The 23,799-nt window shown below is 57.1% G+C and overlaps 2 protein-coding genes across 2 annotated transcripts in view; one reads left to right on the plus strand and one right to left on the minus strand.

Moving 5' to 3' along the window:
• The first annotated feature begins 4,954 nt into the window (after positions 1 to 4,954).
• TESC (tescalcin) lies at positions 4,955 to 12,112 on the plus strand. The gene is made up of 8 exons (XM_030958936.1): positions 4,955 to 5,077; positions 8,447 to 8,516; positions 9,941 to 10,021; positions 10,832 to 10,971; positions 11,056 to 11,117; positions 11,184 to 11,291; positions 11,665 to 11,712; positions 11,929 to 12,112. The coding sequence occupies exons 1-8, from the start codon at positions 5,020 to 5,022 to the stop codon at positions 12,004 to 12,006; spliced, it is 645 nt and encodes a 214-aa protein (XP_030814796.1). The 5' UTR covers positions 4,955 to 5,019; the 3' UTR covers positions 12,007 to 12,112.
• A 7,056-nt stretch (positions 12,113 to 19,168) lies between these two features.
• FBXW8 (F-box and WD repeat domain containing 8) overlaps positions 19,169 to 23,799 on the minus strand; it is a 62,245-nt gene continuing 57,614 nt past the window's right edge. Inside the window, 2 exon segments of the mRNA XM_030959082.1 lie at positions 19,169 to 20,680; positions 21,312 to 21,428. Coding sequence (XP_030814942.1) covers positions 20,536 to 20,680; positions 21,312 to 21,428 — 262 coding nt within the window. The 3' untranslated portion in view covers positions 19,169 to 20,535.

A 23,799-nucleotide genomic window follows, 5' to 3' on the forward strand; every position in this document is an offset into this window, starting at 1 on the left:
TGCAGGGACAGCTGTACCAGGAGCGTTGTCCTTGGGAAGGATCTGCACATTCTGCTCCTTCTGTGGTGGCCTTAGAAGGTCAGCACAGAGAGGTCCTGGTGTGGAATATGGAGGAATCCCCTCTTCCAGAGAAGGAAGTGGCTTGTCCTGGCAGTATTTTTGTTTGGCTGTGTCTGTCTGGTTTGGTTTGAGTGTGTATCCCATGCAGGCAATAGTTTTTAAAGTCTCTCACGTTTCGCTGTTGTTTTCTCTGCTCTGAATTTCTGGGTCAGGTATTGCTTCACCTCTGTAGTCTGATTGTTCCTAGAGCTACTGTTCCAATCCTGAATATCCTTCTGGGCCTGGCAATATTCTCATGGGCCTGGGAAAGAGCTCCAGCCACAAAACCAGCAGCAGTGAGGCTGGTGAGCAGTGCTGACCCTGGGGCCAGGTGGCCACCTCACTGATGGCAGAGCCTGCGACAGCAGAGGAGCTCCTGGCCCTTTTCCATGCCTGCTGAACACACCCAGCCCATGTCCTGACCTTGTTCTTCGGTCTGTCCATCCTGTGTGTCCAAGGTGGGGTCCGTGGCACAGCCATGAGTGTTCCCAGAGGAGTTAGAGCCTCTGGTGGGACCTTGAGTGACTTCGATGGACGCGGAGCTGCCGCTCGCTGCCATCTCCAATTTTTTTTTCCAATAGGTATTTATGCAATACATGGAATGATGACTGGAACCTGGCCATCCCTGGAGTCAGCCAAAGCATTATGGAAGCAAGATGTTAATTGCTGCAGCTTGAGGCCTTCTACCTTCTTGCCAAAAGAAAACGGATTCTAGGGGGGCGCAGGCTTGGCTGCCTACGAGGGAAGAGCTTCAGCAGCTCGAGGCACATGACTTTTAACCTTGACTGAAAGGCCCAGACAGAACCACTGCAGAAGAGGTTTTCCTCTGGGCTCAGGGGCTGTGGGGTGCAGAGCGACACAGTGTTTGTGCATATCTTTGTGGTTTCTGAAGCAATGTGTGTAGAGTAGCTGCAGCTCGTGTCTCCTGTCACTGTCCACTTGCAACACAGTAATTCTTCTCTCTGAGCTGACAATTAGGGCCCTGTAGAGGTAGGTGGATGCTCTTTAGTCTCTTATGCACTACAGGTATCTCCATGTGGAATCACAGCCCTCCTCTCCAGCAATGCCTGCCCTGCATGTCACCTCCTGCAACCCTGAGCACTGGTTTGCTGTGGAAATAAATGCTGAGAGCCCAGCACTTTGGTGGTGGTGGTCTGCAGGGATCTGGGGCTCCAGAAGGAGCAGCCTGTGGGGAGAGAGTGAGGAATGCTGAGGGGGCTCTGCTGCAAGCAGGACTCTGTCTTTAAAGAGTCAGAATCCCAGAATGGTTTGGGCTGGAAAGGACCTTAAAGCCCCTCTTGTTCCCTGAGCAGGGACCCTTCACTATCCCAGGTCTGTCCTGACAGGAACCTGGAGGAGGGAGGAGTTCCCATGGTGAAGCAGGGTAGGGAATCCTCAGGCAAAAAACCTGAAATTCCATCTCTTGTTCTTGAGGGTTGGAGTAGACCCCAAACCTCCAACCCACTGTGAAAGCAGATCCCAAAAGATTCCTGGCAGGGCTGCAGGGTTGGGAATGGGGCTGGTGAGTGCCAAGGTGGCTGAGAAGGAGCAGAGCAGGGCTTGGGCTCCCCATTCCCAGCTGCCAGCAAGATTCCTGGGGGTTTGTGCTCCTTTCTGTTGCCACCTGGGCCTCTCTGCAGTGCTCCCAGGGAATTGCAGAGCTCACAGGAACCCTCAGCACCAGGAGCTGCCTGAGCTGCAGCCGTGCCATAAAGAGCCACAGGAAGCACTCAGAGTTTCCCTGGGAGCTGGCCAGTGCCTGCCAACCCACCTGGGGAGCTGCTGGGTGCTTCAGGGTCCCAGAGCTGCCAGCAGGGCCCTTTCTGTCCCTCTTTTGGGTCACTCTGTGCTCACAGCCTGAGAGGAGCCTGGCCCAGGAGGAAGTTGCTCACCACGGGCTGCAGAAGGGTTGTGTGCTCAGGGACTAACCCTGGAACTAAATCCTCATCCCCTGGCAGGAGTTTTTGCAGGAGCTGTGACCTCAGGCAGCTCTGCCTGCTCTAGGTGCTGCTCACATCCACACCTGGGCTGTGGATGTTGGGTCACCCAGAGCACCAACACAGCCTTGGAGGTGCCACATTTGGAAAGATTGGGCTGAAAAATTGGAAATATTGATTCAATGTGTTTTCCACACAACCTCAGCCCAGGGGCCAAGTCAGATTTTGGGATTTGAGACAAACCCAAAGGGAATGCTGAGTTCCCTTGGTCTCCCATGAGGGACAGGTGTCCCCATTGCCTCCAGTGCTGCTTGTCCTGGGTGGAGTCTGGTCCTGGGGAGGAGAAACTCCCCTGTGAGCACCTGCTGCTGTGGGAGGCCTCAGCCCAGCATCCAGGAGAGCTGGAATCTCCCAGGATACATCCAGGGAAACCTGGAAACCCCCAGGATACATCCAGGGTGAGCAGGAGAACTGGATACACCCAGGGTGAGCAGGGAGAGCTGGAAACCCCCAGGATAGCTCTATGTCCATGCTGGAACAGCCTCCTGAAATGCCCCTGGCTTCCCACAGGCTGCACATCCAGGGCCTAGCACTGTGGGAACACCTCTGTGGGATGCTGGGGTGACATTTGGGGTTTGCCTGTGCCCCTCCCCTCCTGGCAGGGCAGGCACTGTCACCTTTTCCCCAAGGGGACAGCAGTGGATCCCAGAAGCTCCTTGTGTCTGTGGTGATGTCTGGGTCCGTGGTGTCCGTGTTAAAGGTGGTGCTGATGCTGTCCATGGGGATTTGTCTGTCCTGTCTGTGTGGAGCTCTCCCTGTGTGGTTTTCTGGAGAAGGTGGAATTGCCTCCCCTCTCTCGCACCAGGTGCAAAGCCAGGCCAGGTCTCTCCTGTCCTTGGGAGCAGGGGGTGAATTCCCTGCAGTCCATGCCCTGCCCTCCCTTCCCTTGCCACGTCACAGCCGCCCGTGCTGGGGACAGAGCAGCCTCGGTGCTGGCGTGTGAAAATCCTGGGGGCGAAGGGAAAAATCCAGAATGGGGCAAGAGGAGGCTGGGAAGGGGCAGGAGCCAGGAGTACTCCCTGTCTGGGTGGTGAGGGAAAGCCAGGGCTGGGTCCAGGCTTTGCCACTGGGTGCTGGCACTCAGGGGTGTTCCAGGCAGTGCCAATCCAGGCAGTGCCATTCCCAGATAATGGCATTCCAGGGAAGTGCCAGTTCCAGGCAGTGCCATCCCCAGGCAGTGCCATTGCCAGGGGGCAGTGCCATCCCCAGGCAGTGCCATCCCCAGGCAGTGCCATCCCCAGGCAGTGCCATCCCCAGGCAGTGCCAATCCCAGGCAGTGCCATCCCCAGGTGGCAGTGCCATCCCCAGGCAGTGCCACTCCCAGGCAGTGCCATTCCCAGGCAGTGCCATCCCCAGGCAGTGCCATCCCCAGGCGGCAGTGCCATCCCCAGGCAGTGCCATCCCCAGGCGGCAGTGCCATCCCCAGGCAGTGCCACTCCCAGGCAATGCCATTCCCAGGCAGTGCCATCCCCAGGCAGTGCCACTCCCAGGCAGTGCCATTCCCAGGCAATGCCAATCCCAGGCAGAGCCATTCCCGGGCACTCTCCTGGGGGCAGCAGCATCCCCAGGAGGTTTCTCCACCCTCGGAGGTCGAGCTCTGGCTGTGCTGCTGCTCCAGGCCAGGCTGAGGAGCTGCTGGTGCCCTCCAGCAGCCGAGGGACAGGGAGGGGACAGCTCCTGGCTGCTCTGGGGAAACCTTTCCAACCCCTTTGGAGCCATCCTGGCACGCAGGGACACTGAGAGCAGCCTGGCACAGCCGAGGGCAGGCACTGAGCCCTCTGACAAGCCATGGGAGTTTGTCTCCAGTCTTTGCAGGAAAACCAAGCCCCAGGAGCGTCCAGACCAACCAGCCCTGCCTGGGGCCAGGGAGAGCTGTGGGGGCAGGAGGATGAGGAGCAAAGGGCTGCTCTGGGCTGGAGAAGGGTCCCTGGGATCTCTGGTCCCTTCCAGGCCAGCTCCACCTGCACCCCAGCTGGCTCCAGGTGCTGTCCTGACCCATTCTGGGCATCTCCAGGGATATCCCAGCTCTGAGGGCCCTGCCTGCCTCCCTGCTGGCTCTGCCCCCACGGGGGACACGGGGACTGCTGGCAGGGTCAGGGTGCTGCATTTATTTCCCTCCTCCTGCCTGGAAGTGCCTGGGCTGGGCCAAATTCCACATTGGATGGAAAACTGCTGGCCCAGGAATGGAGGGTGAGGAGCCCTGAGCCCCAGGGCCCCTGACACAGACAGCTGAGGTTGCAAGATGGGGGCATCTCTCCTTTCTCCCGTTTTTATTTATAAACAGGTATTTTCCTGGACAGCTGGAGGCTGGAAATGATTTCATTCCTTTCCTGTTTATATTTGGCTTTAAACAAATAAACAACACTGACTTGCTACCTACTGCCGGTGTGCTGTGCTCTTTGAGCTGCTCCCAAACCTCTGCCTGCCGAGAGGCTCTGGTGCCTGTCCCCAGTGCTGCTCCTGGCGGGGCTCTGCCCTTCCCTGTGCCCGGGACAGGGTGACATGTCCCTGCCAGTGCCAGACGGGCACCGGGGAGATGGGGACAGACCCCCCCGAGCTGCCAAAGCTGCCCCCTCATGGGAGCGTCACCTCTGGGTGTCCCCCTTTGGGGACACAGCCCGGGCACTGCCAAGGCTGGGGCAGCCGGGGGGTGTCCGTGGGGAGACCCCGGCCCCGTTCCCGCTCAGGGATACCGGGGGCAGCCCCGCGCCCTTCTCGGGGGCACAGCCGGGGGCTCCCGGTGCCAGCAGCGGCTGCCGGGGCTGTGCCTGCTCCCCGAGGCTCCGGCGCTGCCTCTGGGCGGGGGCGCGCAGGGACCCGGGGCCGCCGCGCCGCCGCCGCCGCCTCCCCCGCCGCGCCCGCCCTTAAAAGCGGCGGCGGCTCCGGTGCAGCGCCCGCGGCGGCGCTCCCGGCACGGCCCGGGATGGGCTCCGCGCACTCCGTGCCCGCCGAGATGCGGGAGCTGGCGGACAGGACGGGCTGTGAGTACCGGGGAGCCGCGGGCACCGCCCCAGCTCATCCCACCCGCCCCGAGCCCCCGGGCCCGCCGCCCGAGGGGACACCGGGTCTGGCAGGGGACACACCACCCGGGGAGGGGGGGCTGTGCGGGACGTGTCCCCCGCCGGGGGTGCAGGAGGTGCCAGCCGGGGAGGGAGGGAGGGGGGGGCACACGGGAAATGTCGCCGGGGTGGCCGGGGGGCTGCGGGAGGTGACGCTGGAGCAGGGCAGGGGATGCAGGACGCGCCGTGGGAGCCGTGCAGGGAATGTCACTGGGGAGGTGCAGAGGTGTCACCTGGGCTGGGGAGAGCAGGCTGTGACACCGCGGGATGGAGCGGGGGAGGGGATAGGAGGGGAGGGTGTAGGACTGTCACTAGAGGGTGCCAGCGTGTCCCCCTGGTCCCCGCTGCCACCAGCCCGCGAGCCAGGGCGTCGAGCGGCCACACGTGCGAGCCCCGGCCGGGCTCTGCCCACCGCGCCACCGGGCATTGTCCCCGCAGCGCCGCTCTGCCCCGGAGCCACCGGGCCGGGACACCCCGGGGCTGCTTCGGGATCGAGGGACCGGCAGGGAAAGGGAAGGGGTGGCCGAGTCCGTCCTGGGAGTGTCCCCGCTCCGGGACACGGCAGCTCCGGGCGCGGGGACCGGGAGCTCCCGCCTGGATCCTCCGGCCCCGGCCCTGCTGAGCCGCTGCGCTGAGGGGAGGGCTCAGGGGAGCTCTGCCCATGGCCCAAGAGGGCCTGGTGACTGTCCCCACTGCTGCTGCTGCTCCTGGGGTCACATCTCCCTTCATCTCTCCTCTCCTCTCCTCTCCTCTCCTCTCCTCTCCTCTCCTCTCCTCTCCTCTCCTCTCCTCTCCTCTCCTCTCCTCTCCTCTCCTCTCCAGGGAGGGCTGAGCCCCCCACACCCCACACTGAGCCCCCCAGGGCCGACTCAGGAGCTTGGGGAGCCCACGGGGTGCCAGCCTGGCAGCCCAGGGTGGGAGGAGGATTTTGGGGAGCCCCCAGGCCCGGGGACCCTGCAGCAGCGTCTCGGGCACCTGCCCGGGGGAGACTCCTCCCCAGTGCCCCGGGGATCCACGCCAGGGCAGGGTTTGCGAGGGCAACACCCAAAAATCTCATGGGAAGCAGAGGAGGGGGGGCAGGGAGAGCCCACAGCTCCGGGCCATGTCTGGGGTGCCCGTCCTGTGCTCCCCGTGGTATTCACAGAGCTCCCCCTGCGCTGTGGCTGCTGCCTGATCCCGGGGAACTCAGGGCATTCACAGCCTCGCCCAGGGCACTGCAGCCACCCTCGGTCCCTTGGGAGGAGCAGGGACAGGGCAGAGCCACCCGGAGGTGCCCCAGGCTCGTTCCTTCCCCTTCTCCCCCCTGGAGGGACGCCCTGAGGGGCTGCTCGGTGCTGCTTCCCCTCCGTGTGCTCCATCCCAAAGCTGCTGCAGCGTCTCCCGGGGGTGAAGTGGCTCTTCCCGGGACGCTGTGACCAATGCCCGCAGCCAGGCTGGTCCCACAGGAGCCCCCCCAGTGCCCCTTTCCCTTTGCTCAAGCAGCACAACCCACGCAAGGCTGGGAACAGCAAGCCCGGCTCCCTTTGGTTGAGATCCCGTTTTTCCCCCATCAGCGGAGGCTGCCGCGCTTGGACACGGGCCTGCAGCATCAGGATGCTTCTCAGGGACACCAGCAGCCTCTGCTGCCCTTGAGCCAGCCCTTCTTCCAGCAAAGCTTTTGCCTTTTCTGCAGATTTTCCCTTTTTTTTTTTCTGGAGAGCAGCCGAGCTCTGCCGCCTTTACAGGGCAGAGCGAGGCTGGGAGCGCTGCCCTGAGAGGAACACCTGGCATGGGGAGAGAGGCAGGAAAAGCCTCACCCAGCCCTCCAGGGCCAGCCCAACCATGAGCAGCCAGCCACCGAGCCCAGTTCTTTGTGCTCTCGGTGCCTGGGACGTTTTTCTGAGAGTTCAAAGCTTTTTGGTGTGCCCCAGATGCTCAGGGCTTGGTGGCCCAGCTGCTCCCATGGTGACGGCGGTGGCGTCACGGCACGGAGGGAAAGGTCAATTCTGCAGGGCCAAAATTGGAAAGCAAAGTCCAGGGAAAGTTTCCATGGGACAGCAGCAGAGCAGCAGCCAGGAGGGGCTGGGGCACGAAACATCCAGCGGGGTCTGGGCATCACCACCTGGGAGCTGAGGGGGGATAAAGGGGTTTGAAGGGGATCCTGCCGGGATCCAGGCAGGCTCGGGGCCCCCCTGGCCCATCCCAAATGGGATTCCCAGGCTGTTACACAGGGCTCTGAAGGCCCAGCCCCGCTGATCAATGCAGCTGCTATTTCCAGGCTGTGAAGCAGCAGTGGGCAAAGCAAAGGACATTATTTAAACATCATAAAAGGCAGCGAGGGAGGCAGCTCAGCCCAGCTCTGACCCTGCTGGCTCGCTGCAATTAACCCTTTGCAAGGTGGTTTTGTGTCTCTCCATGATACCAGGAGCGGCTGATTTGCAGCCCTGCCCCGTGCCCAGCCCCAGCTGGGGCTGCAGGAGCCTGTGGGTGCCCAGACAGACCCACAGACACAGACACACAGCTCCAGGGCTCTGCCCTGGCTCCTGGGAATGGCCCCTGTCAGTGTCTGCACAAGAGTCAGGCTCTGGGGGCTCAGAGCTTGGTTACAGCCCCAGGAGAACAGCGGGGGCAGATAAACTCCCCTGTGCTGGGGGTCAGGGCACTGGGGAGGTGCTGCTGAGCCCCAGCACTCGGGGGGCTCACAGGGAGCTGCAGGTCCCCCCTTCCAGCCCTGCCCCGGGATGGGGTTGGTGCCCCCATGGTTTGTGGCTCACCCTGAGCAGGGGCAGCAATTTCAAAGCCAGGAGTTGATTTTGGGGGCTGCTGTGCCCCCTCTGTGTCCTTTCCTCTTCCCTGGCTGCTGTCGGGGTTTCTGATCCCAGAGTTATTTCCTGCAGCAGCCATGGCTGGGCAGGACATGGAGGAACCTCCTGGCTCCAGGCAGAGCTGGGGCAGGGGCAGAGGAGGAGCTGCCTGGGCACAGCTCTGCCCACAGCGCCAACAACCCCAAAAAATGCCAGTCCCGTTCCAATGGGCTGGTACCAAGGATCCTGAGCTGGGGGAGGGATCCCACTGGGCCATTCCCTGCCATGCTGGGCCAGGGAATTCCCTGCAGACCGGGACGGGGAATAACCCAGCCCTTGGCACCGGGCACAGGGACACAGAGGGACCTGCAGGGTGGCACGGAGCCACCTCAGGGCAAGGCGGTGGCACAGCTGTGCCCAGGACCCTGCCCCGCTGCTGGGGGGTGGGACAGGCACAGAGGGGCATCCCGGGGGTCCCCCCCTGTCACCTCTCTCCTTTCCCTGGCAGTCACCTCTGAGCAGATCGAGCACCTGCACCGGCGCTTCAAGCAGCTGAGCCAGGACCAGCTGACGATCCGGTAGGGAATGCCAGCCTGGGGCAATGCCAGCCCGGGGCAATGCCAGCCCGGGGCAATGCCAGCCCAGGGCAATGCCAGCCTGGGGCAATGCCAGCCCGGGGCAATGCCAGCCCCACTGCAATCCCAGCCTGGGGCAATGCCAGCCCCACTGCAATCCCAGCCCCACTGAAATCCCAGCCCCATTACAATTCCCATGGAATTCCCATCCCATGGCAATTCCAGCCCCTCTGCAATCCCAGCCCCACTTCAATCCCAGCCCTGCTGCAATCCCAGCCCCATTACAATTCCCATCCCATGGCAATCTCAGTCCCAGGACAATCCCAGCCCCAGGGCAATTCCCAGCCCCACAGCAATCCCAGCCCCATTACAATTCTCATCCTGTGGCAATTCCAGCCCCATGGCACTTCCAGCCTTGCTGCAATTCCAGCCCCACTTCAATCCCAGCCCCACTGCAATCCCAGGCCCATTACAGTTCCCATCCCATGGCAATCCCAGCCCCCCCAGCCCTAGCATTCCCAGCCCCATAGCAATCCCAGCCCCACTGCAATCCCAGCCCTATGGCAATCCCAACCCCATTACAATTCCCATCCCACGGCAATCCCAGCCCCACTGCCGGTGGATGCCACCCCGAGCATCTCCCCCTTCCCTGGGCTGGTCCAGGGCTGGCATTCTGAGTGTCCTTCCCCGAGCCATCCCTGAGCCAGCTCCTGCAGCGTGGCCTTGCAAATATTCCAAGGAAAATGCACAATAACCCATTGGCCTGGGAGCAGGGGCACTCCTGACAAACATCTCATCACCCCCCAGCTTTAAAACCAGTTCTGGGAAGGGAAGGGGGTGCTGCAGGTGCTCCTGTTCCTCTCCTTGATGGCTGCACAGGGAACTGGGAGAGCTCCGAGCTCCTGCTGCTCCCCAGGGTTATTCCTTGGCTTTTGCTTTATAAATCCCAGAGATCAAAGCCCAGCAGGGGCTCAGCTCGAAGCTGAGGGGAGGGTGGACAGCAGGATCTCCTTGGTGAGCCCTGCTTGAGGCCTTTTTCCTGGGAAAACCCCAAAACCCATGGCAGCTGGAGCCATGCAAAGAGCCCTGGGGTCATCCCAAGAGCTTCCCCAAGGCCCATCCTGGTGGGGCAAAATCCCTGAGCACGGATCTGGTCTCAGTCTGAACGGAAGAAAAAAGGAGTTTTATCCAAAATCCCTTTATTTTTCCTGCTTTGGAAGGAAGGGTTGTGTCTCTTGGGGCTCTTTGCATGGCTCTACCCGCCGTGGATTTTGGAGTTTTCCCAGGAAAAAAGCCTCAAGCAGGGCTCACCAAGGAGATCCTGCTGCCCACCCTCCCCTCAGCTTCGTGCTGAGCCCATCCTGGGCTTTGATCCCTGGGATTTATGAATCCTCCCTCACGCTCCAAACTCTCTGTGCCTTTTGCAGCAAGGAGAACTTTGACAGCATCCCCGACCTGGAGTTCAACCCCATCCGAGGGAAAATCGTCCACGCCTTTTTTGACAAGCGGTGAGAACCCCCCAGCACCCCGGGATTTATCCTCTGGGAATGGGGAGAGGCTGGGCAGGGACCTTCCCCCTAAAGGCTGCGGCAGAGCCGGGTGGAAAACGAGACATTTGAGCTGATCTTAGGGATAAACCGGTCCTAGGGCTTTGCTGGGGGTGTGGTGGGCCTGGGGGCGGGTTCCCCATTGTCTCTGTGTCTCTGGGAGCCCCCAGAACCCCGGCCAGCCCCGACAGCAGGGGACACTCTCTGGTGTGGGCACTGAGCGCAGCCAGGCCGGTCACCTTTGCCACGGGAGAGACACCAGGGACATCAGCAGCAGATAAAAGGGCCGACTCTGAGCAGGGGTTAATCCAAGGTTTATTCAGGAGTCCCCAAGGAGCCCCTACAGCTCAGGGGGCTCCTGCCCAGAGCCCCGGGAGAGGTGCCAAGGTTACATTTAAAGGGAGGTGGGAACCTAAACTAGGGAACATTCACTGACCAGTGAGTGACCCTGAGGGATGGGTGCTGGGGATGGACATTTAGGACAGAGCATGGGGTAACACTGGGGGGCTGACCCCTGGCCTCTGGCCGATCACTCGACGTCCTGGACAGAAAGTTCTGGATGGAGGGGATGGGATGGTGAGAGACAGACAGAGAGCCAGGGTGGGGGTTTGGGGGTGATCTCAGCAAAGGAGAGGGATTACACAGGTACAGGGAGGGGGTACATCTGGGATAAACCATTTGGGAAAAATACAAAACCAAAACTATTACAAAGTGTTACAAAGTATAAAACCACACTGCAACACCCAATCACCGGGGGCTCTGCCCCGCCAGGAACCTGCGGCAGGAGTCGGACGGGCTGGCGGAGGAGATCAACTTCGAGGACTTCCTGACCATCATGTCCTACTTCAGACCCATCGAGATGAACATGGACGAGGAGCAGCTCGACCGCTTCCGCAAGGAGAAGCTGAAATGTGAGGCTGCCCCAGGGCAAACCTGGGCTTGGGGCTGCTGGGAAGGGGCTGCCCTGACTCTGCTGTCCCCTGCTGTCCCCCCAGTCCTGTTCCACATGTACGACTCGGACCACGACGGGAAGATCACGCTGCAGGAGTACAGAAATGTAAAGTTGGCTCCCCCCTGCCCCGTTCCCCCCTGCCCAGGCCTGGCCTGAGCCTCTGCCTTGCAGGTGGTGGAGGAGCTGCTGTCGGGGAACCCCCACCTGGAGAAGGAGTCGGCTCGCTCCATCGCCGACGGGGCCATGATGGAGGCAGCCAGCATCTGTGTGGGACAAATGGTGGGAGCCTCTGCTGGGAGCCTCTGCCTGCTCTCAGGGGCTCTGCTGGCATCAAAACGGGGCCCTGCTCCCAGGGCACCTCCCTGTGCCACAGCAGCTTTGGCTGGAGGTGTTTTTTGCAGGCAGCAGCTCCCAGGGTGGTGTTTCCTCATGAGAGAGGGATCAGCAAACAGCATCCCACACACCCCCATCCTCACTGCCCATGGAAAGGGCTGCTCCTGGCAGCCGAGGGGGTTTGGGAACCACTCTGGGGCTGGCCATGGGGTGCAGGGCAGGAACCCGTGGGAGATGCGTCCCTCAGCCCCAGGGAACATCCCCGGGCCACCCCTCCCCTCTCCCCGGGGCAGCTGCCATGTTTCCTCTCACTGAGCAGGGCCCGGACCAGGTGTACGAGGGCATCACCTTCGAGGACTTCCTGAAGGTCGGTGACACCCCCGAGGCACCGGGAGGAGGGGCCGGGGTGGGAACAGGGACTGGGCAGGGCACAGGAGGGACCAGGGTGGGCACAGGGACCAAGCAGAGCACAGGAGGGACCAGGATGGGCACAGGAGGGACAGGGGTGGGCACAGGAGGGACAGGGGTGGGCACAGCAGGGCCCGGAGTGTGGCCCTGGCCCCCTCACCCTGTCCCCTGGCAGATGTGGCAGGGCATCGACATCGAGACCAAGATGCACGTCCGCTTCCTCAACGTGGACACCATTGCCCACTGCTACTGAGAGGGGAAGAAGAGGAGGAAGAGGAGGAGGAAGAGCACCCAGCAGCAGCTCCATGTCCTGGCACTCAGCTCCCAGCTCCGTGGCTCTGCCCCACCCGTGTGCCTGTTCCAGGCTGGGGCTGCCTTCTAGAAACATCAGAGGCTTTTATCTGTAATAAAAGATATTTCTCTTTTTAGTCCTCGCTGAGAAATCCTTTGTCCGTCCGTCCATCCATCCATCCATCCATCCATCCATCCATCCATCCATCCATCCATCCATCATCCATCCATCCATCATCCATCCATCCATCCATCCATCCATCCATCCATCCATCCATCCACCCATCCATCCATCATCCATCCATCCATCCATCCATCCATCCATCCATCCATCCATCCATCCATCCATCCATCCATCATCCATCCATCACTCTGTTTCCCTGAGCAGAAACCCTCCACAAACCCTGCCTGCCCCATAAATCTGGGTTTTAGCCTCTGCCAGGTGCCGCTGTGGGGAAGGAGCTGCCCAGCTTGGGCTGACCCCAGGCCATGGGAGAGGCAGGGATGGGGATGCCGGGGGCAGGAGGTGACAGCAGCACCTGCAGGGACAGCCACGTCCCACTCTGCGTCCTGCAGGGAAGGTGGAGGCAGCGGCACAAAGAACATTCCCGGTTTGATCCCAAAGCAGAGCAGGCAGGAGGAGCCCAGCAGGCAGCAGGGACGTGGGGACACGGGCTCCTGGCAACCAGGTGGCTTCTGCCCCCTCATGTTCCCGCTGGAACAAGGCACGGGAGCCGGGGGTTGTTTACTGCCGCTAATGACTGGATGGCTCCAGGCGGGTTCTGTCTCTAAGGCAGCCCGAGCTGGGGAGGGAGGGAGGGAAAAAAGGGCAATGGATATTTTTAGGAAAGAAGGGAAAATTTATTTGTTTTATCAAAAAACAGCTTCCCCTGGTGACAGGGGCAGCACAGCATCAGGTGAGGGGCTGGGCAGCGATGGGTGCGAGGCCACTGGCCCTGTGTCACCCCTGTGTCCGTTCCAGTGTCACCTCTCTATCCCTCCCAGTGGCACCCCTCTGTCCATCCCTCTGTCACCCCTCTGGCCCTGTGTCACCCCTCTGGCCCTCCCTGGCTCAGGGCAACATTTCCTCCTTCTTTTCCTCATTACTGGGGTCTCTGCTCTGCACCCCCACACTGAGGGCACATTTAGGGCTTCTGTCCCCTCCCAAGTCCCCATGTCCGTCCGGAGCGAGCCGGGAGCAGCTCCCGGAGCCCCGGGGAGGACAAGGACAAGGACTAGGACAAGGACAAGGACAAGGACAAGGACAAGGACAGCACTGCCCGGCAATGGGGCCAGGCCCCAGGGACCAACCCGGGGCTGCCCAGCGGATGGAGCTGCTGCTGGGTCCCCCTGGGAATGTCCCACAGGGCCATGGGACAGCGCTGCCGGTGGGGCTGGGCTGGGCTGGGCTGGGCTGGGCTGGATTGGGACAGAGCTGGGCATGGTGCGGATGGAGCTGGGCATGGTAGAGATGGAGCTGGGCATGGTGCGGATGGAGCTGGGCATGGTAGGGATGGAGCTGGGCACGGTAGGGATGGAGCTGGGCATGGTGCAGATGGAGCTGGGCACGGTAGGGATGGAGCTGGGCACGGTAGGGATGCAGCTCCCGGCGCTCCCGGAGGAGCCATTCGGGCCCTGCAGAGCTCCTGGTGCTGCCCCCCAGCCTGGGCTGCGTTTGCAGAGCTCCGGGATTCCCTCCCTGGGCCCCTCTGGGCACCCCCATGACCACAACCACCGCAACCACCGCCTCCTCCTCCTCCTCCTCTTCCCGAGCTCAGGGTCCCTCTCCCCTCCACACCCTGATTGCCTCGAGGAATCATCCCAGAGGATCCCAGCAAGGGCAGGGAGGTGGAGGCCGGGAGGGGTGAAGAGGGTGGATGAGAGGATGATTATTATCCCTTGAGTTAATTAATCATTATAATTAGCTAATTATAATATATTAATAATATATACAATATAGACTATATTATAATATATATTTTATATATTATAATATATATAACCATTACAATATAATTAGCTGTCCCTGATATTCCAAGTGGCAAGGAAAGCAAAGGAGGTTGGGAAACAGAGGCAGGACCCAACACAAAGCAGCTGCAGCGTTTTCCCTTTGTGAAAAATGCCAATCACTCATTTTAAAATTTTAAAAGTTTAATAGCAATAAAATGGTTATAAAAATAGTAATATAATTAGAGTAATGATAATTTGGACAATTTGGATTAAGGACAATATGAGACAATAGAAACAAAGAGTTATGGACAGTCCAGGTACCTTTTTCTGGGCAAAATAAGCCCAAAAAAGGCCCCACGTTAACAGAGGATTAACCCTTAAAAGCAACAGCCTGTTGCATATTCATACACCTCATCCATGATGCATAAATTCCAGTCAAACACAGGATTCTGTCTGGGCAGTGTCAGCTTCTTCCTTTGAATCCTGACGGCTCTTCAGGGCTGAGTGAGGTGGGAAGAAGTTCATTTCTTCTGATAATGGAGCAATAAATTCTCTTTCTCTGAAGGATTTAGGTGTCCTGTGGCTGCTGTCTCAGTGCAAGTCCTCTCTTTAAAAAAATATCTCACATAGCATAGTTTCTATTTTAACATTTTGTTATAACCTAAAACTATATTTAACACACTACTTAAGAAAATTAACACAGCATCACTTTCTAACGCAACACATATAATATTCATTTTGATATTTGCAAAAAGCCAATCGTAAAATCGGCATTTTTCACACCTTTGCTTGTGTTGGGAATTCCCTGTGGGAAATGGGAGAGGGGAGAGCAGGAGGGAGGCTGGGCAGGGCAGGGATGGAGCTGGGGAGCCCCGGGCAGGGGCAGGAGCATCATGTTACACCCAGCAAAGCCCAGCGAGAACGGGGATAATCTTCCTGAAAATCACAGGGAAAGCTGGCAGGGCCCCGGGAAAGCTGGCAAGGACAAAGCTTCTGCTACAGCAAAATCCTGCAAAGCCCAGAGCATCCCTAAAGGAAAATGGTTCTGTTGTGGTGCCAGGATGGGGCACACACAGAGCTCTGTGCAGACCCCGGGGGGAACTGGAAAATTGGAGCTGCCTTAGAATGCGCTGGAAAACTCCAGGGAGGCTGAGAAAGGCTGGGCAGCACCAGAGAGAGCAGCAGCTCCTGGGATTGGAGAGGGGGAATGAGTGACCCCAGGGCCAGAGAGGGGGAATGAGTGACCCCAGCACAGGAGAGGGGAACTTGAGTGACCCCAGGATCAGAGAGGGGAACTGAGTGACCCCAGAGCTGAGTGACCCCAGGACTGGAGATGGGAACTGAGTGACCCCAGTCAGGATCAGGGCAGGAACTCCTCTGGCCAGGTGGGTGTTGGCACAGAGGGGACACAGCCTGACCCACGTCCCCACCATCCCGTCTCATCCATCAGCCACTCTGGAGCTTGGGAATGGCAGCAGAGACCAAACAAGGGCCCAGGAAAGGGAGGGAGGAGCAGCAGAGCAGGAGGCAGCGCAGAGCCCACAGCCATGGAGCCGTGTTTCTGCAGCTGATATTTCTGAGCTGGATTTTGAGGAGTTCCTCGCTCCTTTGAGTGGCTCTGGCTGAGGCAGGGGGGACAGAGGAACCCCCCAACCCGCAGCTCTCCCATGAATCGAAACTTGACCCAGAGGCTGGAGATTCACGTTTCTGGATGAGAATCTGCCAGTGCAGATTCTTTTTCTGGCTAAAAATCTTGCCAGATAAACCCTGACCTGAACAGACCCTTTTCCCCAGGTTTGTGCTGCACAATGCACCAGGATCTCCTCCAGGCCCTGCTGCCCCCCTTCACCCCTGGCAGCAGGGACAACACCAGCCTGGAGTTTCAGGGCATCCACAGAAGGTGGAAATGAGCAGGCAAATGTCACTGGAGGAGAAGAGGGGGCAGAGAGGCTGTGAAAAACGCCAAGCACGTGGTTTTAAAATTTTAAAAGTTTAATAGTAATAAAATGGTTATAAACATAGTAATATAATTAAAATAATAATAATTTGGACAATTTGGATTAAGGACAATATGAGACAATAGAAACAAAGAGTTATGGACAGTCCAGGTACCTTTTTCTGGGCAAAATAAGCCCAAAAAAGGACACCCATTAACAAAGGATTAACCCATAAAAGCAACAGCCTGTTGCATATTCATACAGCTCATCCATGATGCATAAATTCCAGTCAAACACAGGATTCTGTCTGGGCAGTGTCAGCTTCTTCCTCTGAATCCTGATGCCTCTTCAGGGCTGAGCAAGGCAGGAAGAACTCGATAATGGAGCAATAAATTCTCTGTCTCTGAAAGATTTCAGTGTCCTGTGGCTGCTGTCTGGTGCAAGTGCCTCATTCCTTTTTTAAAAAATATCTCACATACATAGTTTCTATTTTAACATTATGTTATAACTGAAAACTATATTTAACACACTACTTGAGCAAATTAACACAGCATCACTTTATAACCTAGCACATATAATATTCATTTTAGTATTTGTGAAAAGCCAATCACAGACACACAGACACAGACACACAGACACACAGACACACACACACACACACACAGACACACAGACACACACAGACACACACACAGACACACAGACACACACACACACACACACACACACACACACAGACACACACACAGACACACAGACACACAGACACACAGACACACAGACACACACACACACACAGACACACACACACAGACACACACAGACACACACACACAGACACACACAGACACACAGACACAGACACACACAGACACACAGACACACAGACACACAGACAGACACACAGACACACACACACACACAGACACAGACACACACAGACACACAGACACAGACACACACACAGACACACAGATGTGACAGTGGTCACAAGGGTTTTCGGGTGAGGTGAGAGACGAGAACGTTGGCTCCATGATCAGAAGGCTTGATTTATTATTTTATGATACATATATATTACATTATAACTATACTAAAAAGAAAAAGAAGGAAAAGCTTTCCAGAAGGTTACCTAGGTAAGAATAGACTAGAAAAGAATGATAACAAACGAGCTGGCTCCCACAGAGAGCGAGAGCCAGATCTGCTGTGACTGGTCACTGAACGAAACCATCCACACGAGTCCAACCACGGATCACCCTGTTGCATTCCACAGCAGCAGATAATTATTGTTTACCTTTTGTTTCTGGGCCCTCAGCGTCCCAGAAGGAAAAATCCTAAAGAAAGGATTTTTAGTGAAAGGGATGTCTGCGACACACACACACACACACACACACAGACACACAGACACACAGACACACAGACACACACACAGACACACAGACACACAGACAGACACACACACAGACACAGACACAGACACACAGACACACAGACACACAGACACAGACACACAGACACACTCCCTGTGGCACACCCACAGCCCCCCTGTGACCCCACATCCCCTCTGAGCAGGGATCCCTCTCACCAGCACCCAAACTCCTCATTTGAGCTGAGGATCGCTGCCCCCAGCAATGGACACCAGGGCTCTCAAGGCTTTTCATGCCAAGCCGTTCCCTGCTGTGCTGCTCTGCAGGTGTCCCTGAGCCCTGTCTGAGGGTCACCAGCCTGGCAGGTGGCACCAGTGTGAGCCTGGCCCCAGCCTGGCCTCTGCCAGCTCAGCCACTCTGCTCCAACCCGTCCTGACTGCAGCTGCTCCAGCCCTGAGCCCACCCAGGGCAGATTTGCCCCTTCCCAGTGCCCACCCCCGGACAAAGCACTGGGCCCCCCTGCCACTGACTGGTGCCAGTGGGCTGGGAAGCTCCAGGGTGGCTTCTGTCCCCAGTCCAGCTGGGATGGTGGCTCCATTCCTGCTCTTGAAATGAAGGCAGGGGCTCCATTTCAATGCCCCCCTGATGTCTCAGGTTTTAGCCTTTAGATTTTATATAAATATTTTTATATTTGTATTTATATAAAATATTTTCTATTTTTCCAGATTCTGTGCTGCTTTAGTGTGTGGGTCTGGGTTTCACATGAGGGGATGGTGAGCTCTGTGCACAGAGCAGGGAGACAAAACAATTCCTGCTCCAGCTGGGCACCAAGGACAAATGATCCAAATCTCAGGCCCAAGAGCACAAACACCGTGGGCTGGAGAGAGAAAAACAAGCAGGGTGGGACTGGATGGGCTAAAGCTGGAATGGGACAATGAACTGCAAGGTGCAAATGGAGCAGAACTGATCCCAGGGACAGACCCTGTGACTGGTTGTGCATTTTGGGGCCATTTTGGTTCATCTTGGGTGCAGCCCTGGCTGGGCTCTTGTGCTGCCCAAGGTGCATCCATTGAGAATATCTTTTTAACAAATCCCTGCTTTATTCTTTAGCTCTGTCTTCTAGGTCAGCCTTCACAAGGCATCACCCTGACCCCAAAGCTCAGCAGCCTCCAGATGAGCCCCCAGGGCAGCAGGAGAGCATCCCTTCCCAGAAAGTCCCCATGGGGACCTCTCCAACAGCCTGAGTGTCCTTATCCACACTGTGAGACAAACACATCCCCCTTCTGCTGTGGGACAACCTTCCTCAATTAATGCTTTAATTAGCAGGGACAACCCCAAAGGAGCACCCCCGGGGGAGCTGCGAGGACAGAGGGACAGCCCAGTAAGGGAACAGGGGCTGCAGTGCCCATCCCGGGACAGCCTGGCACGGGACAGCCTGGCACAGATGCAGCCTGGCACGGGACAGCCTGGCACAGATGCAGCCTGGCACAGACGGGGCAGGAGGAGAGGGAGCAGCAGGAACGCGGGGCAGCGCTCCGGGAAAAGGGCACCGCACAAACTTATCGGCTCCTTGCAGCAGCGAGAGGGAGGAGAACAAAGCTGCTCCCAGATAATGAGGAGAGATAAAGGGAAGGGAGAACAATGAGCTGGGAGCTCTCCCTGCTCAGCACATCAGAGCAAGCCCCAAAGTCATCCGTGCTACAGAAACCAGGGTTTATTTGTCACGTTTCAGCTGAACTCTTGTCCAAACTGTGCATCCAAGACACTTCTGCTCTTCCAGGAATGGAGGGAGGGAGCTGGCTTCCCAGAAGGGTAGAGGAATAAAAAATAAAAGAAGACTAAAGCTTTATGAAAGATTAAATTTATTGGTCAGACAGAATGGCTTTGCCCCTTGCACTTTTTGTGTGTTTATCACATGGAAAAAGGTAACTTAAAAACCTAAAATGTGACATTTTGGCCTAGGGGTCATGGGAAAGCACCCCAAGGCAAAGAAGGAAAAGCAGTGAAACCCAGCTGTCTGCAGGGCCAGCCCAGCCCCTCTCCTGCAGGTCTGGGCACATTCCTCCACCCCTCCCTCACTTCACACTGATTCCATTTACCCAGGAAAAAAGGTGGTGTAAATTAAAACTTAATCTCAATTTAAACAGAACTGACACAGCTTTGGTTTGCACCAGTAAGTTTACAAGGGCAAATCACAATAAAATCATTTCAAATCAGTGAAAAGATCCATGCAGGACCGGAGCTCTTGTTCCCCAAACTGGTTTTACCTGTCTGTCCGTGCTACCTGGGCTCAAGGTAAAGCCTCACTCCTCATTTCCACCTGAACAGCACCTCCTGCCCCTCACCTGCTGCTTCCCCACAGCTTTGGGGCTCAGCACCCAGGGAGGGCACTGGGGCCACCTCATCCCCTCTGCTCCATGATCAATTCCCAGCTTGGAAGCAAGGACAGCGCTGAAAACCCTGCAGGTGCTGTGGAAGGACATGATCCAGCCAAGAACAGCCCTGACAAGCTGAGGCAGCCCTGTGTCCCAGTGAACAGGGGTCAGCTCACCCTAAAAGGCTCAGGAACAAAGTTCCACTGACAGATGTACACATATAATTAGAAAACATCTGATCCAGGATTTTAAAGAATTAAAAAAATAACTTGTTCTAAAATAACTTTGATGTGTGTGTGTGCCCTGCTGTGTTCCCAAGCATCCAGCCTGGCCTAGGGAACCTTCCCCTCCCTGTCTCCATCCCAGCCCCTCTCCCAGCCACTGGAACCTTTTGTGCCTGGTGCTCCCAGGCATTTCCCAACGCTCTCCAAGGAAAACAAGAACCAGCAGCTCAACACCAGGACAAACATTTCAAACATGTGCCTCAGCACACGCCTTTTCCAAGTCCTTGGTGATTTTTTTCCCTCTTGGGGTAGGCAAGAACTCCTCACTCAGAGAGCTCCCACGCCTTCAGAGTCCCACTCTGGCTTCCTGACCAGCATGGGCCCTGCAGCATCTTTCCCACCAGCAGCAGGAATATTTTTGTTCACCCTGCAGTGCTCCCTTTCCCTGCTGAGCCTCTCCACTCCCCCAGGCTGGATCTCTGGACATGTCCAGAGTGACACACTGCAGCAGGGCGCTCCAGGGCAGCCCTGCCCTGCTGGGCTTCACATCCCAGGGCTTTCTGCAGCCCACCCCAGCTGCTGGGTGCGTGTCCCACAGGGATTTTGCCGTGCCCTGGCTGGCCCAGAGCCCCAGGAGGGCTCTAGATGCTGTCGTAGGGCACTGCCAGGCCGATGTTGTAGCTGTAACCTGACACCTCATCGTAGGAGGAGCGGCAGATGGGGAGGACGCTGTCCACGGCCAGCTGGTCCACGGAGAAATCGTAGGAATAAATCACCCCTCGGTACCTGCGTGCAAAACAACCAGGACATCTCACCTCAGTGGGAAAGCAAACAGAGGAATCACTATAAAAACCACGGGAATGGAAATAGGAGATGCTGCAGGAGCTGGATAAACCCCCATCCCCTGTGCTGAGCCCTTTGAACAGGGAGAGCTCCCCCAGCCTCCTCCGAGGGCTGGTGAATCATCCCCCAGCCCCGCAGAGACGTGACTGTCATCTGCTGAAACATCTCCGGGCTCTCCAGCACGGGGGAAGATAAATACATTGGTATTTGATAGTTCAATTAGCACTAACAGCCATTTGAGATGCAAATACCAAAACCTGCAGCTTAAATGCCAGTAGTTTTCCTTTAGGAGGAGACAGCATTACTAATATTTCGAGCATGGAGAGGGCTGCATTCCCTGCCTGGCTTCAGTGGACTTTATGTTCCCCTGCTGAGAAAAAAAAAGCTTTTTTTTTTGTGTTCAAGCAAATCAAGAGCCAATTCATTGCTTGTTTTATAAACCTTACCCTTAAACTTTTTTTTTTAATTTTATTTTTTTGCTGCTATACCCTCTCTGTAAGCGCTGTGGGTGATGACTCAGGTGCTCAGGGTGCTATTTAAGAACAAAGCACATCGCTGAGGGCTGGTTTCTCACTTTCGGTGCAAGCTGGGGTCGTCCTCGGTGATGCTGGAGCCTCGGGGGTTCTTCTCCTCGGGGATGTTGGCAGTGATCAGGCTGTGCGAGTCGAACCACACGCGGCGCACTGGGTGTCTGCAACACAACCCAGAGCCCGGCGTGAGCGGCCACCCGCGCTGGGCTCCCAAAATCCGAGAGCTGGGCAAGGAGCGGCTTTGGAATAAACCCGGAGTGACTGGAATGAGCAGCCAGAGGCGGGGAACCCGCACTGCCGGCTCCTCCAGCCTGGAGCACATCCCGCATCTTCTATCCCCATCTAGTGGGCTCTTCCCAGAACGCACGGGGAGGCCGCGAAATGCTGCTGGAAAGCAGAGCAGCGCCTGGGAGGGAGGGAGGGAGGGAGGGAGGGATGGATGGAGGGATGGATGGATGGATGGATGGAGGATGGATGGATGGATGGAGGGATGGATGGATGGATGGATGGATGGATGGATGGATGGATGGATGGATGGATGGATGGATGGATGGATGGATGGATGGATGGATGGATGGATGGATGGATGGATGGATGGATGGATGGATGGATGGATGGATGGATGGATGGATGGATGGATACAGGCTGGGCTAGGCTGGGCTGGGCTGGCTGCCCTAAGGACTGCAGCAGTCCTGGGAAGGGCAGGATGCTTCCCAAAAAAAGGGGAAGGACACCCCACACACCCTGCACTGAGCTGGTTTAGAAATGCAGAAGCTGAGAGCCATGGAGGGGGGAGGGACACACAGGGATCGTTGATCCAGCCCCTGTCACTGCCCAGACCCCCAACAACCCCACCCTGTCCATCCCTGGCAGTGCTGTCCAAAGGCTCCTGGAGCTCTGGCAGCCTCGGGGCCGTGCCCATTCCCTGGGCAGCCTGGGCAGTGCCAGCACCCTCTGGGGGAAGAACCTTGCCCTGAGCTCAGCCTGAGCTGCCCTGGCCCAGCTCCAGCCATGCCCTGGGTGCTGTCCCTGTCCCAGAGCAGAGATGGCTCCTGTCCCTGTCCCAGAGCAGAGATGGCTCCTGTCCCTGTCCCAGAGCAGAGATGGTGCTGTCCCTGTCCCTGTCCCAGAGCAGAGATGGCTCCTGTCCCTGTCCCTGTCCCAGAGCAGAGCTGGGTTCTGTCCCTGTCCCTGTCCCAGAGCAGAGATGGGAGCTGTCCCTGTCCCTGTCCCAGAGCAGAGCTGGGTTCTGTCCCTGTCCCTGTCCCAGAGCAGAGATGGTGCTGTCCCTCAGGAGGAGCTGCAGCCCCTGCTGAGCTCTGAGCTCAGGTTCCTCTGCTCCAGCTGAGCAATCCCAGTGCCCTCAGCTGCTCCTCCAGACCCTTCCCCATCCCTGTGCCCCTCCCTTGGACACTCAAGTCAGGTCCTCACTCCTTTCCCTCCCACTGGTGAATACTGAGCCCAAAGCCAGCACCAGCACTTTGTGTTCAAGCAGGAGTCACTGCTCTCCCCAGCTGAGCATGGCTCATCTCCACACCCCAAATGTGTCTCCTGTCACCTCCCTCAGCTCCTGCTCCTGTGCTCCATTCCTGGCAGGAGGCCACAGGCAGGGATAACAGCACACACCTCATCTAGGGAAGCCTTTTGATTGAAGTGATCCCTTCTGATTGCTCTATAGATTAAACACTGTTTTCTACCTGTTTAATCTAATGGTTTCACTTGGAGCACATCCCTGAGCTCAGCCCTGCCCTGCCTGCCCTGCTCCTGGAGCAGCACTAATGAACAAGCCACGGAGACAATCAATGGAATATTGTCCTTAATGCATCAGCCACATCACAACAGGCTTTATCATCCCCAGGGTCAACACACAAAGTGATACCTGCTATTAATCAATGACAACTCCAGCTTGAACTTCCCTGCCTGTAAATACCTCATCTAGCTCCTCTTTGGGGAAGATGCATTAAAACTAATTAAAAAAAAAAAACGAAATCAGGATTTATCTGTTCATTTTATGGATATCACTCAGACTTACAAGGGGCTAAATCCTTGAGTATTTATCCAGACAAAGCATGGGAACTGTGCTTTGATCAGGAAATTGCACTTAGCTGTACAAAGTGTCAGCTCCAGGATGCTGATCTCTGCTTGTACTTCCAGTACTGTGCTCCTTGTGCTCAGCACAAACTGGTATTTCAATATTTAAATGAGTTTAAATGCTTTGATCCTCACCATTAAGGGAATGTGTGGATGAGGTGAACAGAAGCACAGGGATTGTGATGGATGCACTGGATGGAGACAGCCACAACCAGTCCCTCTCCAAACAGCCAGTCCAGCATCTCAAACCCGAGGTTCCACAACTAAATAGAGCTTGGGGATGCGGCAGGGAGAAGTCACTGAATGAACTTCATGGAAAATCCAGGGGGAAACACTTCCCTGCTCCCCAGCACCAACTGGAACACTCAGCTAATGAGTAAAAAGGCCATGACAGTGATGCCCTAGGTTTGAGCTTTTATATTTTCCAGATTCTGTGCTGCT

Source organism: Camarhynchus parvulus, chromosome 15 (assembly GCF_901933205.1).
Source record: "Camarhynchus parvulus chromosome 15, STF_HiC, whole genome shotgun sequence".
Taxonomy (NCBI): Eukaryota; Metazoa; Chordata; class Aves; order Passeriformes; family Thraupidae; genus Camarhynchus; species Camarhynchus parvulus.

Bases quoted from the DNA above. Each gene is read 5' to 3' on its own strand.
- TESC (XM_030958936.1), top strand. From the start codon at position 5,020: ATGGGCTCCGCGCACTCCGTGCCCGCCGAGATGCGGGAGCTGGCGGAC. The intron at 10,022-10,831 runs GTGAGAACCCCC...CTGCCCCGCCAG, and splicing joins CACGCCTTTTTTGACAAGCG to GAACCTGCGGCAGGAGTCGG. The intron at 11,713-11,928 runs GTCGGTGACACC...GTCCCCTGGCAG, and splicing joins CCTTCGAGGACTTCCTGAAG to ATGTGGCAGGGCATCGACAT.